Here is a 16192-nt window from a genome sequence, read left to right on the forward strand (position 1 = left end):
AAATGCAATGAAACAGAAGCTACTTCATGACTCAGGTGACAATAAAATGAGCGACTGATTGAATAAAACTCACTTCTCCATCCCTGATCGAGGCCTGAGGGCTCGCACAGTTTTCTGAGTCCTCTGCAGCAAGAGGACGTCTTCAGACTCCACCTCATTATTATTATTATCCCCCCAGTGGCTGCAGCCCACCGCAGAGCAGATGTACCGAAGCTGAGGGGGAAAATTACAAAAGGGGCTTTTTTGTGTGTTTGTATAATTAGGATATGCTGATGTTTTGTTGACTTCTTTCAAAACTAATTGGTATGATTAATTTGATTTGGTCTCTTAGTGGAACAGAGGGAAAATAAAACTCCATTCATTAACAGACTATCGTATCCTAATTGAAATGATTCCACTGACCTTGCCGCTGTAGGCCCCCAGGCCATAGGTAGTCAGGGATTTGCCCCCAACCAGGATGGTGTCCTCCCCGATACGGTAGGACGACTCCAGCAAGGACTCCACGCTGAAAGGCACTGCCTCCATACTCTCTCTGTCCCGGTTCCACTGGAACAAGGCACCGTCCAGTGAGGGGATGACCATCTTATTACCAAACACCTGCAGAGATGAGAGCGCTGTTTTTTTTTTTGCCTTTCATTTCTTCACTATCAAAATATCACAAGCTGCCATTGGATTAGTTGAGAAATATAGCTTTCCGTTTATCAAATGTTATGTTTCCCCTCTTTTCCTTCTGCTAGACCAAAGTTCATTATTGAATCAGTTGGACAAAGTCCATTTTTCAGCGTGGTGGAAAAAATATGAAAAACACAACAAAACTGTGAATGTGGTCATTTCTTATGCAATGTTACGTTAACCTTTTTGCTTTGTTTACCAGTTTCCTGTGGTCCATTAGTGTTGGCTTATGTTTGAAACCTAGTGGGTCAAGAGTTGGAATACCGATGATGGCAACCCAGGTGTGTAGTCTGAATCCCTGACTAAATTCAAAATGTTTGAACAACGAGAATGTTGAATAAACTTTGCCCAAACATGAATGCAACACTCTGCAACAGTGACATCAGGACAATTTTTTACCAGTGGACCTTTAATAAGTGAGTTTTATCATTTCTGTCTGATGCAATAGCTTTCAACAGACAGTGGCCCTCCTGGAATATCTTGTACAGTTTGAAAAGTCCTTTTCAGCTCAGACAGACAATAGCTTGAACACAAAGATACTTGCCCACACAGACAACGCTGGACGACACACTTACACCCACAGCAGCAGCAACGTTAGCCCCCGCACACTTGGACTCAATCCACAGGCCTGGGACCATTACACAACTAAGAGCCTAAGTAATTAACCTGGATCTTTATAGAAGTGTGCAACCGTGCATAATGTGTGTATCTGTGCTGTTAGGTGCTCACAGTAGGGGAGCAGTGAGGATGACATCATTGAAAAAACCTGAGCCTAATCCTGATTTAACCTCCATAGGGTTAACTCACCGGGGGGGGCGGGGTAAGACCGATTGTTTTCTTCACACGCTTCAGTCATCACTGTATAAGGACTGTCATCAAATATCAAATATTTGTTTGTTGACAAGAGTGACTCACGACTCAGACATCCCAACTGTTTACTGAGATGAACAGCAGTTAAAATCACCAATTAGGGATTGATCAATGCTCCCAAAATCCATCATGTGGTGCTGAGGCTGAACCCATGACCCGTCTGTCACCCTGTTTTGGAAATCCTATCAGAGTCTAAAAAGGTAAGTTTAGTGGCTTCGGGGATGGATTTAAAAAATGCCAGGAGAGAGCACTGCATGGTACACTGGTTCACTAGAGAGCATGGCCAGGAGCAGAGGTGATGTCATCTTTTCAGAGGGAGGGGGTGGGTGGCAGCTTGGAGACAAAACCAGAATAAATTTAGAAAGTGAAAGGAGGAGGGGATAGCTATTTGACCATCTCATCACACCATGCTGGCAAAGACGAGGAGATGCAAAGAGCTTTACGGCAGAACTTCTATGTGGATGACTCATCCTGATTCTGACGCTTTAATCCACCGCCGGCTAGCCTGGATCTCCACGCTGCTTTTCTTGTTCATCTTGCCCTTGGGTGCTAGCATGGATACAGACATGGTTCTACTCTACTGATCTCAGCACTGACTTTCAACATTTATGTCATACAAAACTTTATATCAGCAAGCATTAAGGAAAAATATCACTGAAGTGAACTTTTAGGCTCAGTTCAGTTCAGTTGTAGCTTTTATGCAGAGGTTCTTGTTCTTGGAAATGCATAAATGGCAACACCAACGCCGCTGGTTTTACGTTACCGGACAGGCTAAGGAATGTTAGTTTTGCTGCTTATTTAAACCATAAAACTCTCCAAGATGACAACTGTGAGGTTCCCATTGGACAAAAAGTTTGATCTTTGCTACAGATTTAAGATAAAACCGTGGGCTGCCCTGCAGGCAAAACTATTCAAACTCCCTCTACTTATTTCTCTATCTTCTCTTCATCACCATCACAGCTCCTTAATAATCTGGTCGAGGTGTCTAGTGAATTATTAACTCCTTTTCTGTTTCAAGAGACCTTAACAATCATTACATCTCAGTACAGGGAAGTCTCAGTGAGTCCGTAGAGGGTTTGGTGCCATGTGGCATATTTCAAATTGGCATATTTTGACAGCTCTTGATATCATAAAGCAGTCTTTCAGTGAAAGTCATCAATGAAGACTCAAAAGTTTAGCGATTAAAACAGTTGAGACAAGTTCAGGCTGTTCTTCAGAGCTAAAGCTGGTGGAAGCTACCTTAAAAACAAAGCCCTACTGACTGAACTCCATATTTAGAATAAAAATAAGAAGAAGTGGAAATAACTGAATAAATGAGGAAACTTTGGATTTATTTATTGCAGGTAACCTCAGACATACTTTGATCTAGTTACATATGCTGAATATCGTGAATGGACTTCATTTTATTTCATTCAGGCTGCATGAACATAAATCTAAAGCTAATCTCTCTGTTTCCAATGAGGTTTAGATGAGAGAAAATTCATTCCAATCAAACCTATTTTATGACTTTTGGCAACGGACCCGAGTATTATGTAAAGTACATCGTATCACTTCCTTACTACGCCTGATGTACCAAACATCTGCTGGGAAGATTTACCACTTAAATCTTAACAGAGTTCATGTGATTAAGTTCATTAAGTTCTTCTGTTAGCTGTAGCTAAGAAATATGCTTCCTTAAAATTCCTCCTCTTCTTCTAATTGGAATGAATCAATTTCTTTATATATGGGGCATGCCTTTGTGGATTATATGAAAAACCGTAATCAAAGCAAATTAAAAGCATCCTTTGATGAAGTGTGTATGAATATATGATCAGCAGCCCACCCCCACAGGCAAATTGTCTTTGGTTAGCCGGGTTTCTGGATTTTTTTTAAAGCATCTAGTTGACTTTCTTCCCCTTTTTTTATATCTCAGAAAACAAAGGCAAAAAGAAATACTCAATAACAAAGAATCACATTTGTGTCGAATAGTAAAATAAATAATTCAAGAGAGACGATCATTTAAAAAAATATTTTAAATGATTAAAAAATAGACTACTCAGCACAAATGTTTTCTTCTCCTTGTGTTCCTAGACTTATGAATATTTTATATGCTATAAATCAGACTCATTCATGACTTCCCCTACTCTGTTGTTTTGAATGTGCACATATCCCTTATCCAACATTACTGCTCTGCCCCAGAGCATCAAGATCTCTGTGTGACGTCCGATTGTAGGTTAATACATTTTGTTTTCTCACTTTACAACCTGCTCATTATTAGATTAGCCCTTTATTGTTATTAGCCCTTTAACATTTCTGTTTTAAAGTCATTGTTTTAGAATGAATTTTAAATAAAATGATAATGGAGTCAGCCAGATGAGCTGCAGCACATGATTATTTTCTGTTGATAATCATGTCATTGGATTGTACCCTGAGGAAACCTAATGGGGGGTGTGGGGCTGGGTTGGGTTCAAAGGGAGCGGGTAAGTAAGGATCGGACAGTTGCAGGAGTGTGTGTTGTGTGTTTGTGTGTTGATGCAGACGCTCCAGCGATCTTGTCAAACAGAGTCAGGTCTCACCCACTGCTAATGTGCCACTGTTGGCCCACAAGGCTGCTGCTCCATTTAAGGGTGACAGACAGAGAGAGAGAGGTTTGAACAGAACAAAACAAAAGGCAATCTAGAGCAAATCAGAGCAGAAGAAAGACAGGTTGACTTTCTGCCCAAAAAATAAGTAATTAAATAAATAAAAAAATTGCACATCTAGCCTTTTTCATTTCCTTCCCCAGGCTGGAGGAGTTATTGCCTGTCACATTAGTCACTTTGGGGCGATCAATGGTTAGTCATTCTGTAGTGATCAATCAATTTCTCATTCATTCACGCTGCATGCCAGCAGAGGTATGCGGGTGTGTGTATTGTAGCGTGAGCATGTGTGTATTGTCTATTATGTGATGACATCATCTCTGGTTTGAGGCATTACCTCACCTCACTAATCAGCCCCTCCATTTTCATCCCTTTAAACCCCCCCACCCCAGCATGACTCATTCTATGTTGGCACTGACTTCCTCCATCTAACCCCTCACCCCACACACACACCATTCACCCCCTTTCAAATACCCCCCAACTGCTGGCTTCTTGAAATGATGGCTTCTTTTTCTGCAGACAATGCTGTTTGTGGCTCTGCTGTCCCTCATTTCACACACACACACACACACACACACACACACACAAAAGGCACGTACACTTGCAGGATGCAGCAGGTGACTGGCTGCTTCCTCCCCAGCATGTCAAGGCCAGCCAATGGCATGGCGGCAGACCCTCCTAGCCTCTAATCACCGAGCAGACTGGTGTCTCAGGGACCCGACAAGCACCAATGAAACTGTTGCTAAGCGCTCGGGAGGCGTTGTAGGGGTAGTAGTAGTGGTGATAGGAGACAGTAACCCCCCCCGAAGCCACCCGCCTCTTGTTAACCTACCAAAACACACATACATATACACAGAAAAAACGCCCACATACAGCAGCCAGGCATCCCAGGTTACTGGGGGCAGAGGGGGTAAGGCTGGATTTAAACTTACATAAAGTAGCAGAGCATAATAAACACACACACACACACACACACACACTCCAGGGAGCATAACAAATGACGTCACAGCGAGTCACTGAGTTCAGAGCTGACAGGCATCTCTCCTCGTTTCACTCTGTCAGGCAAATGAAAGCCAACAGGTGAAAACACACACACACAAACAGAGTCAGCATCCTCTGTCACAACATGAACACATCAGAGGATGACAGGAGGATCCTACATGTGCATGTCGAGGATTTTCTTGACAAAAATATGAAGTCAACACACTCAACAGAGATATTAAGATGAGAACAGCTGTGGAGAGAACTAAAACAGAAACACTTTGATTCTATAATCCAGCACATTTATCTATTCCATACGATACTTTCACGTCATTTCATTTTACAGACAATATCTGTTCCAACAAAACGAAGATGATTCCAAGTGCTTCTTCATTTTAATATAAATTTTGGCAAAACATTTAAGTTGGTTTTAAAAGAAAAATAAATTGCTTCCTTTTGTCTCAGATGTTGGACTCAAACATTCAAGAGAATTACAATAAGGTGATAAAAAAATTACTCTAGATGATGTGTGAACTTTCATGAGCTAATACAATTAGATTTCCAAAAGTGATTATAGCAGTTGGTTTTTCAAAAATCTAACTAAAACAAATAACAAAATGATAATGGGGCAAAAATTTATCAGAGAAAAACATAAAAAAAACCCTCATTCTTAGACTGAAGGTGGGTAAATTTGGTATAGTGGACTGAAACTTTATATTCAAGGTTAAATCTACATCCTGATGCAGACAATTCAGAAGATATACCGTTCTCAGTCTCTTCTGTTTAGTGCTTCAAGGAACCTTAAGGGGTTCTCCACTTTTTAACCTCAGAGGACCTAGCAAAGAAAAAGGATCATGAAATCTGCTTTACTAAAGACTCAGCAGTTCTCAACTATCTGCCAATATGCAGAACAAGTTTGAAGGCTTTTTTTTTTTTTTTTTTTTTTTTTTCCTAACCCCAGGTCACAGCCGCTGAGCTCTGTGATTAGTTCCCTCCTCCTTGTGGTGGATAAACTCGGCTGAAAACCCACAGACGTCTCGGGCTGAATGGCAAGACACTTGAGAAGCACTTCAGCCACTAATGAGTTGTTAAATACTTGAATGGAATTCTTCTGTAGTGAATAACCAGAAAACTTGCCATGTTTGGATCAACTTAAACTGCTTGTTTTCGCTTTCATTTATACACATTTTTAATCCTCTTTTCTCTGCCTTCATTGCTTTTGAGCTGTCAATTAAACAGTGTGGGCTGGCTCTTTATCTGCGCTGCCCACCACCAACTGAGTCAAGTCAATCAATCTATTTCTGTGGGAAAAACAAAAAACACATCACAACCACGAGGCAAGCATATTTCTGGGAAAAAATCCCATTTGTCAAAAACTCCATTCATTGTTGTATTAATCAAAACTCGAATAAAGCGCATATGTAGCTATGGGATGGGGGCAAAGAGTTCATTACATCCTGTACCAGGGCCAGCAGTCCAACACTGAACTGAACTCAGCAGTCTCCTAGACCCTTGTTAATTTTCAGAGGCTTTCTCCCTGAGGCTAAACTCTCATCCAGAGCGAGTCCACATCAAAGTGAACCATGAACGTGTCTCTCGTATGCATTTCGGAGAGCAGCACTCTGGTCTCGCTCTGGGCTACACTTCACTTTCAGCATGTCGGTGTGGGCGGTTTAAGCTTCTGTATACATGTACAGACGGGGGTCTTGCTGTGCTTGTATGTATAAACCACTACAGTCAACAAAGAGGCTAATCCTCCTGGCAATACAGCTACTCTCAGATTTATGCGGGGGTATACAGTATGTCTGGGATGTGTGTACATGAAATGAATGTAAACAACAGCAATCCTTGGTTGACTGTTCAAAGTACAGCCACTTCAGTTATTGGTTTCACTCCCAACAAAGAGAAAGACATATAAAGACATTGACTTTTTCATCTACTGGAAGATATGAAGTCAGCTGGACAGTTAAGCTTGTTTAATTGGATGTGGTTGACCCTTGTGCTTCAAAGAGGTTACATGAAGAAAAGAAAACCGAGGGTGATTTTGACACTAGTTATTTGATTTTATACACAGACTAGAGCCTTTATGGATCCAAATATCAGCTGATCTCACATTCCTCTGGATGCATGGCTGTTTAACTGAATTGAAATACAAAGGAAAGACAGGTGCTGGTCTACCTCTGGTTTGCTGAGGCTGGAGGACACGAGGCACCCTGAGCCCACATCTAGATCCCACTGCTTCCTGCCCTGGTTGTGAGGATCCAGAGCAGAGATCCGTCCATCCAGGGTACTGATGATTACAAGAGACCTGCGCGTAAAAGACAAAAAATATCAACACACTCTGCAAATGAGGATTCGAAGACAATTAATGGAAATCTTCGTACTGAATTTTTTCAGTAAATTAAATAAATAATTAAAATAAATAAAGTATGATAATTTGAAGTGGTGGTGTCCTTTAATTTTAATCTTCCCGGTGGGGGTTCGGTCTAATGCCATCACAGATGAGACAATAAAGGACAGAATCTGTGGTGGTGCAGATGTCGCCTGCGTTCGTTCAACAATCAGGGTGACCTTCAACTGCAGCCAACAGCACACCTGCTCACCTGTGCCATGACTAACCCCACCCTGTCAGCCTGTTTGGGTGGCATGTTGGTTAAACATGAGACCAGACGTAAGGATTATTAAAACCACATGACACGTCACAATGTTATACCTGCTCAAAATTCAACATTACTTCTATCCGAGTCTATAATTGACAGGCAGACTTGTTCTGTGGGACACACAGATCATAATCAAGTAAGATGAGGTGGATTTTATTTCAGCAAGGATTTCTTCATTTTATAAACGTGAACTTTATTGTTTTTCACTAAGACATAAGACTCTGCCATGGCGCACACTCATAATGCCCTGAAACAGATTATATGAGACACGTTAAGAGTACACATGGGGATTTGACACGGTTACTTTTCTCAGGCTTGAAGCTGTTATTACTACCATAAAATTAGGCTGGTTTACGTGTAAAACCTCAAATGAATGCTTTATGTGTTGACAAAGAAAGTCCTTTGACTCAAAGTCGCAGGATTCAATCAGTGTTGTTTCCGATTAGTTTTGGATTTCTCCTGCAGTCACCAACACTGGTGGTGAATTTGTATTCACAAACACTGCCTCGACTTTCCAGGCTGATGGCTCAGAGAAAGAAAAAAATGACCAAACACTTCAAGAGATTTGTATAGTTTCACTTTTGGAGTGTGTTTGAAAACTCAGCAGAAACCCCTGTCTAAGACCTGCTGGCTATGAAGAAAGTTGTTTTGCCATCACTGGCGACTAATTTTCTCAGATTCTACAAAAGCTGGCAGAAAGAAAGAATTTTTTTAATACAGTATTTTTTATTTTTTTTTACATAGCAAAATGGCCACATTTTCCAAATATTTAATTCAGAGGCATTGCCGAACGAGGCGGAGAGAGCAGCTAAAAATAAGATGCAGGGGGGTGACAGTGTTTCCCCTCAGATGATGTATGGTCTATGGATTTCTCACAGCACCAGCACGCTTTACTCCTGAGAAAACATTAAGGAATTGTTGCAGTGATGGATTTTTATTTTTGTAAGCCTTTCTTAAACATTAGGTTTGTTCCCCCACCAGGACTTAAGTACGAATTCCCTAAATGAGTTTTACTCCTTTATGTGCCCACACAGCAAGTGTGTTAACATTTTTCCCTCTTTCATGATGTAATTCTGGGCTAAAAACTGTGCTTTTGACTTGAATGAATTGAGACGAACCGGCCCAACCCTTTCCCTCACTTTAAGGGCTTCTGCCGCATTGCCTGTCAATCATGTCCTAAGCGCTGGCGGGGGCCACCTCCTGGCTATTGATCTGTATCTGTCTCAGGGAGATGCTGTCAATGAGGCTTTTAGCCTTATTTAACCAGCGAGGGTCTGCTGAGCACCCACTGCCTCACGTCCAACACAGCTGGGACACAGGCAGCTTGCCTCCATTGGCCACTGGGGCATATGGGGCTTTAACTGCCTCCCTTGCGGGCAAGTAGACAGTAGTTGGGGAGGGGAGAGAAAGTGTTACACTTGTTCGCTTTCCAAGCTCATACTATAAAGAAAACGTGGCCTCAGCATCATCTGTCATCTGTAGTTATGGCCACGGTGACAGCTGTCGACTAAGAGGATGTATTTAATATTAGCATCAACTGCATTATCCATCATTTAGACTGAGTGGGTGAATTGCTCCTGATTGCTGTAATCCCCTATTGATTTCACCTATCGAACACAATTCAGTCGTGAAGGGGAAGGAGCGTGTTCAAGGATGTTTCAGCCTTAGGAAAACTAGGAAATGGATCGTTTCAGGTGGTGTCAAATCAATTACAGGAAGCTTTCTCTCTATTTCCACCACAGCCATGGACACTTTCATGGGAAGTTTGGGAAAGTAAATTAGCATGAAGAATCGAAGTTTATCAGTTATTCACTTGATTTCCACCACAAGTTACACTTCCTGATTTGGACCAGTTAGCTGTTCCAGCTCAAGTGGAGATGGAAGTTTGCATAAAAATGCAAATAGGATCACTTAACAGTAATGAGCCATGTCTTTCAGCCCCATCAAAGCCAAGATTATCTCCCCAAATCTGCTCTTAGCATTATCAGCCTCGCCACTAGCACTGAAGTGTAGAGTGCTAAGAAAAACATTGTTTTTCCTCTCAGCCACCAATAAAAACAGAGCACTAAAGCCCGCTCTCATCGCCTCCATTGGCTGCCAGACCCTGCCAAAAATATTGGGCTGATTGGTTGTTGCTAAGCAGGCAGCTCTCTGAGAGGGTGGAAGCTCTGGCGGCCTTCACTCGGCCGGCCCCGCCCCCTCCAAGTCATGCTGTGAATGTAGAAGAGAGGAAGAAGTCACTGAGAGCATGAAGTTCAACTTCAGAGATGGAAAGAGAGCGAGCAGGAGATAGAGGAATTTCATTCTGAGGGGGGAGATCAAAGGCTTTTGTGGACTCTTTGTACTCCAGATAAAGGATAAGGAGGGGAAGAGGAGAGGGGGTGGGGGTGGTACTACATAGGTATCGGGATGGTAATGGAGTAAATGAGCGGCTAGAAAAACTGTGCTAAATCAAACAGTAAAAACAACTCAAACAAAACAAGCAGCCCAACTCTGTATCATTTAGAACTCGAGGCAATTTATTTTCCATGTCTGAGCCGCGAGACACCGCCGCTCTGCTCGTCACCAAAGGGAGAACATGTAGCCTGTGGGGCTGCTGCCGCCGACTGTGACAGATGCAGGCGGCGGACGAGTTAAAGAAGATGTTGGAACAGAGTGAAGAGAAAGAAAGATAGGACGGTTGTTATCGTCCTCGCCTGTAATGCTGTCAAAGTGTCATAATAGCGCCGAACGCGTCTTCAATCACAATGCGTATGGAGGAGCAGGGAGCCAATTAGCCTTTCTCTCACCAGACTCCCTGTTCCTCAGAGACTCCCAGCCTCAGTCTGCACACACTGGCAAAAACCAAGCTGCTGGTAAACACTATCCATTGAAAGAAACAACCAGGATGTTTACACAGGCCGAGTCTCCAAGGAGCGGGAGCTGCCGAGCTGGACCAATAGGCAACGACCTGCCAGTTCCCAGCAGCCAATGGAAGCGGTGTTTTTCTCCCCGCTCAGCCAATGTGTGGGCAGCTCTGCAGACTCTGAGCCAATGGAGGGGCAGAGCTGCCTGTAACCATGCAACAGCGAGCAGTCTGGATGCATGCTGTAGTGCGGAGTTCTGCTGCCGCGCAGCTGCCACTCAGCCTTCTGCGCAGCCACCGAGAGGCAGAACAAAAATATGAGAGCATGGGGAGCACGTGGGGAGAAAGTTATGGATGCAGCTCTGAGCCAGCCGCACCCAGTACCGCCAGCTGCAGAGGGAAAAAAGAGTCAAGTGCATTCCCACAAACTCGGCACATATTGAGGGACAAGGCCACTCAAATGACACAAAGTGGGGAAGGTTTTAAGTGTCTTATTAAGTATGATTTGCCCAGAAATTATGCTTTTTATCACAGCTTTGTGAAAACTAGTATTAATATATTTCAATACTCTTTAATATGGTCAGCTGTGGAAACATCATACTTCTAGGCAGGATATTCTAAGGACTGGACAGTTAGCACCACACAGCATACAGCCATACAGCCAGACTTCTTCATGCCTGACGACGCCTTATATAAATAAACACATTAGACCAGATTAAATGTCAAAATTCGACCTGTAGGGCGTCACCCTGGTGACTGTGAGTAAGCCTTTAACTCCAGTACTGAACCACTTAATTTAACTTGAAGGTTTATATAACTGTCCCCTGAACCTGTTAATTAAACAAGTGGTCTTTTTAATGTCTTTGTCAAAGCCGTTAAAGTCTGACTGATGCGGATCACACTGACAGACTTATGATGTGCAGTTTGCGTTAAAATCGACCCCACACCCATCAGGGTCACTGCAGCAGACCTCCGCAGCAGAGAGCAAAAGGTGTGGCTTTAAAAAAAGAGCATTAAAACACATCATTTAAAAGCATTGCCATTGCCATCACCCTCCCTCCCTCTCTCCCTCTCATCTCCTGCATAAGTGCGCTCTCCTCTCCAACCCGTATCAGCTCACATGTGGTAAAATCCAAACTCTATGGCGCCACGCTCCTAACAGCTGATTGGCTGGACTGTAGCTCAGATCCAAGGGCCTGATTCGTTGTTGCTAAGCAGTGAGGAGCCATCCAGAGTGAAAACAAGACAGCATGGTCCTGCTAACTACCATCTAACTCCTCGTTGTCAGCCTCCCCTCCCTCCCTTTCTCCCATTCTCAGAGTATCCCACCTTTTTGCCTCTGCCCCACCCATACTGCAGTGCTGCAGGAAGGGTCCTGCCGAATTACCAAAATAGACACTGACCTAATAAATTCACACTTACTAATAATCACTGAGGAACAATAGTGTTTTGCGATCACAGAGAGCTTGTTACTATTTCTGTCACTACACAATGTTATGAAACAACCTGCAAACACTTTGCCAAATGAGTCAGACAGTGTTTGTCAAGTGCGGAGAAAGTCACTTAAGGTCATCACAACTCTTAGGTGTTCCATTAACTGCTTTACAATAAATAATAACTTAAATATTATTACACAAAGCAATGAAATAAGACTTAAAAAGAGAAATCTGCAGACATGGATAAAAACTGTTACATAAGGAAAAGACAAAGAGGATGAAATAGGATAAAACTGATTATATAAGCTCGTTTAAAGAGTCTGGTCACTTATACATTTAGACCTCTGTGATGTCCACCATACACACACTGAGTTCAAAGAACTTGGATCCACCAGCTCATTTAAAACTTCAATCAACTTCATCTTGACCTGTTATTTGGGGACAGTTTCTATTAATAAAACCCACAGCATCTCCCTGGTTACAGAGAGCAGACTACTGAAACAAAGTAGGGAGGAAAAAAAACAACAAGGAAATGATCTTTCCCCTCCCCAAAAAAAAGAAAAAAGACATAGTCTCCTCCTCCTCCTTTACCTAACTATAGCCAGGCCCATGCGGCCAACTCAAATTCTGAGCACTAGCCCATCTCTCCAACACAATTGGCCGAGAAGTTGCCCGCCTTGGCCGATTGGCTGTTGCTAAGCAGTAGGCTGGTGGGAGCCAGCCGGCGAGGACGGCGGCCCAGAAGAGCTGTTGCCCCTACAGGGCCTGGGGGGGCGGGGGTGGGGGGTGATGGGGGGGGGATGGGGTGGAGTTGAGTGGCAGATTCAAACAAAGCTGCTGTCCTCTCTACTCTCACCTCCAGGTGATCCCAAAGGTGCTGGAGGGCTCAACAGAGGAGGACTCACTGGCGGAGACATCAAACCTTGCAGTGCCATCACATGCATGATTCACACACTTAGACACACATGTAAACACCAGGTGTGTACAGCAGAGTTTGTAACACGTAGATGGCAGCATTTAAAGAGAGGTGGCAACCATCAGCCAACATGACAGTGTCTCATGCCGCCAACTGAAGGACGGATCAAAGCTAACATCTAGATTATTTATAGTTTACAGGATACAAGGGTGAAGGAGGAACGAGAGTAAAGAGAAAAAAAAAAACGGCATCTGACAGAAACCAAAGAAATGTTGACATCTGAGCATTGACTAGTTTTCAAACTGTCCGCATGAAATGTTTTCAAGGATTTGTGTTTGAAGTGCTCCACTCCAAAATTTAGTTTGGAAGAAAAAGAAGGTTTCAGTGGAGGCTCATTAACTTAAAAACCAGATCCAGACTCTAACATTTATTTTCCTGCCCACAAAGCACTCAAGTTACCGGGAGCCTCATACTTGTCTTCATTTGTTGTTTATATGTAGACTATCTCTTGATATAATGTTGTCAGGCCATTTTAAAAAATTTTTCTTATTCATTCATTTATGACAAATTATACTGCAACATGATGTTGTAGGTGTGGGAGAGCCCTTAAATGCATGGCCTTGTAGATGTTACCGTGTTGTTAGGTTGTTTAATCTTCTATCATTTTTATTTATGTACTCATTTATTTGGTCTAAATGTGGGTTCATCTAATTTTTTTATTTTTTATTTTTTTTTATTTCAGGACGCAGTTGAAAATAAAACGCTGCATCTCAAGGGGATTGTACATCTAATTAAATAGTGAAATAAATAAACCCTTCAAAAGTGAAATAGGTGTCAGAACAAGGTCAGAATCATTTATATGTATATTTGTTATTGAGGGCGTGTTAACATTGAAGTTATCACGGGGCAGCACTTACCAAAAGACCTGGTCTGCAGCAGCAAGGAAGTGGTGACATGTTTACAGTAGATCTAATTCATGCTGGAGACACTCGCCAAAAAGACGTCACAAATAAATTTCTTCTCCATTTTTCCGAGTTAAGGTCCAAGCTCACTGTCATACTTGTGTAAATTCCCCATAATCAACACAAAGCACTGTGTTGTTTGTTTGCAGTACTCCCTGATGTAAGTTGTACTGCCTAGGTGATTCACAGCAACAACTTGGCAGGCATGTTTCCTTTCATTGTAAATGGGCTTTCTGACATTTAGGAAGTCTTTTTGTTCAAACTGGCCCAAATTTTGCAGCATTTCTGGTGACATTTGTGAAGTTCAACAACAGTTCTCTTGACAGATGGGTGGAAACAGAGCGTGGAGTAGACTATATACTCTGGGGGCAACATGAAAAAGCGATGTGTATGTGTGAAGGCAAGGGAGCTTAATACAATGAGTACAACAAAGAGACAGACCTGAACTGGGAGACAGACTTGGTTTGATTGTAGGACTAACAGGATTTAAACACTAGAAGAGGAGAAAGCCTTCAAGTTCATTATGTTATTTATTAATTAATGAAAAATCTGCATCATCTTTTATACATCTCTGTTGTTTTAAATGAATAATTCACCTGTTCGTTGTTTTATCTGCCTCACAAGCTACTTAGGTAATTCTTTATCTTGTCAACAGTGTGTGGGTTTCCAGCTTGTGTGGCGGCATTTTGGAATGTGTCAGAAATAACACTATTTGAGTTAAAGCACAGGCATAGACAAGTATAAAGATGAGCTTTTTCTGTGTTCGGCATTTTAAATGTGATGTATTAAATCAAACAAATGAAAGGAATCCTTACAACTTGTAATAATGTATATACTGATGTATATACGTATCCTAAAAAGTGGCTGATACAACATAACTCAGACTGTAAGAGGGGACCAGACAGAAACGGAAAATGGAAGAGAGAAAATACAGTCTGTGACAAAGTGAGAAGTGAAAACGCAGCAGAAAGTGACAGGCACTGGTAGAGATGGTGTACAGGAGTGGGTGCAGGCAGACAGAGCAGTGGCAGGGTGTGACCAGCAGCAGGATGAACGCTCAGGAGTTTTCCTGCAGCAGCTGAGGTGTCTGGCAGGGGAATAGCCCGCTCCTATCAGAGCAAACTGCTACACTAATTGCTTTCGATTTTTTCTTGATACTGTACTGGCCATGACAGACAGGAGCCTTATCTTCATTGAAGTCCTGCACCATGTGTTCTCCACACACCAATGTTAGTTCACCACCACTCTTATCTTGATTAAGTTTGTGTCCTCAGTGGTGCACTTGGTTTGAACTGCAAGCCACTTTTTGCCTGTCTATGTAGTGGTGAGTTTACTTCTTAAAGATTACATGAAGACATTCTTTCTCAGCAAAACAACACGTAGTAACTAATCACACCAATTCCTCTTAACTTGAGCAGTCAGGGGGTGACTGCACAGTGTGCTCAGTGGCTCCCTGTGGTGACAAAACCGCGTTTTTATTTCATCTCAAATAAATAATGTGATGCTTATGGGGTTGTCATAAAGCTTTACAATGAACTCCAAAATGAAAAAGATTGACAGCGCATGGGAAATGTGTTGCATTCTTATTACCAAGTTGGTGCAGTGCAGTGTATCAAATTTAATTATTACAAAAACAAATACCTCCATAAAGGTTTGACAAAGAATGCTTTCAAATTTCTGAATAATTTTGCTCCATCTCCCTGTTGAAAAGCACACAGAGAATAATTTAGTGGGTAACCATGTATGCTTCAACAAGGCGCTGAAATAAGGAGGATTCAGACAGTTGTGTCAGAATCTAAAGTCTAAGTAATGCTTCTGGTAAAAAAAACCAAACATGGCATAGAAGGAACATTGTGAAGAACACACTGCGCCAAACATCTAAGGTGGGCGTCAAACCTACTGTTTACCAAGGAAGACAAAATCAATGCCCTACCCACTGCGCCAAGAACTGCTCCTCACTTTGGGCAGCAGCAGTACGTCTAACAGGGTTTGGTAAACCTGCAATATGTGCAAAGCAGTAAACAAGTGACAAGCAGCTTCCTGGGGATTTTCTCAGCAGGGTAACATGTCATACGATGAAAACTGAAATTGTGTCCCAAAGACAAACCGGCATATGTACAATAAGGTTTATGTTACACAAAACAAGCCCACTAACAACTTCTGCCTGGTCTGAATAAGGACAGACTCGAACATCAGAACACATGAGGTCAAACGCTCCAGTTTAAGTGTGAG

At 42.3% G+C, this 16192-nt stretch overlaps 1 protein-coding gene across 1 annotated transcript in view; it reads right to left on the reverse strand.

The window, feature by feature from the left end:
* eif2ak3 (eukaryotic translation initiation factor 2-alpha kinase 3) overlaps positions 1 to 16192 on the reverse strand; it is a 28955-nt gene that overhangs the window by 11221 nt on the left and 1542 nt on the right. The window contains exons 2-4 of the mRNA XM_029493921.1: positions 7320 to 7449; positions 403 to 597; positions 74 to 213 (exon numbers count right to left, since the gene is read on the reverse strand). Of these exons, the coding sequence (XP_029349781.1) occupies positions 74 to 213; positions 403 to 597; positions 7320 to 7449 (465 nt within the window). The remainder of the gene's footprint in view (positions 1 to 73; positions 214 to 402; positions 598 to 7319; positions 7450 to 16192) is intronic.

The sequence above is a fragment of the Echeneis naucrates genome, chromosome 22, assembly GCF_900963305.1.
Source record: "Echeneis naucrates chromosome 22, fEcheNa1.1, whole genome shotgun sequence".
Classification (NCBI taxonomy): domain Eukaryota; kingdom Metazoa; phylum Chordata; class Actinopteri; order Carangiformes; family Echeneidae; genus Echeneis; species Echeneis naucrates.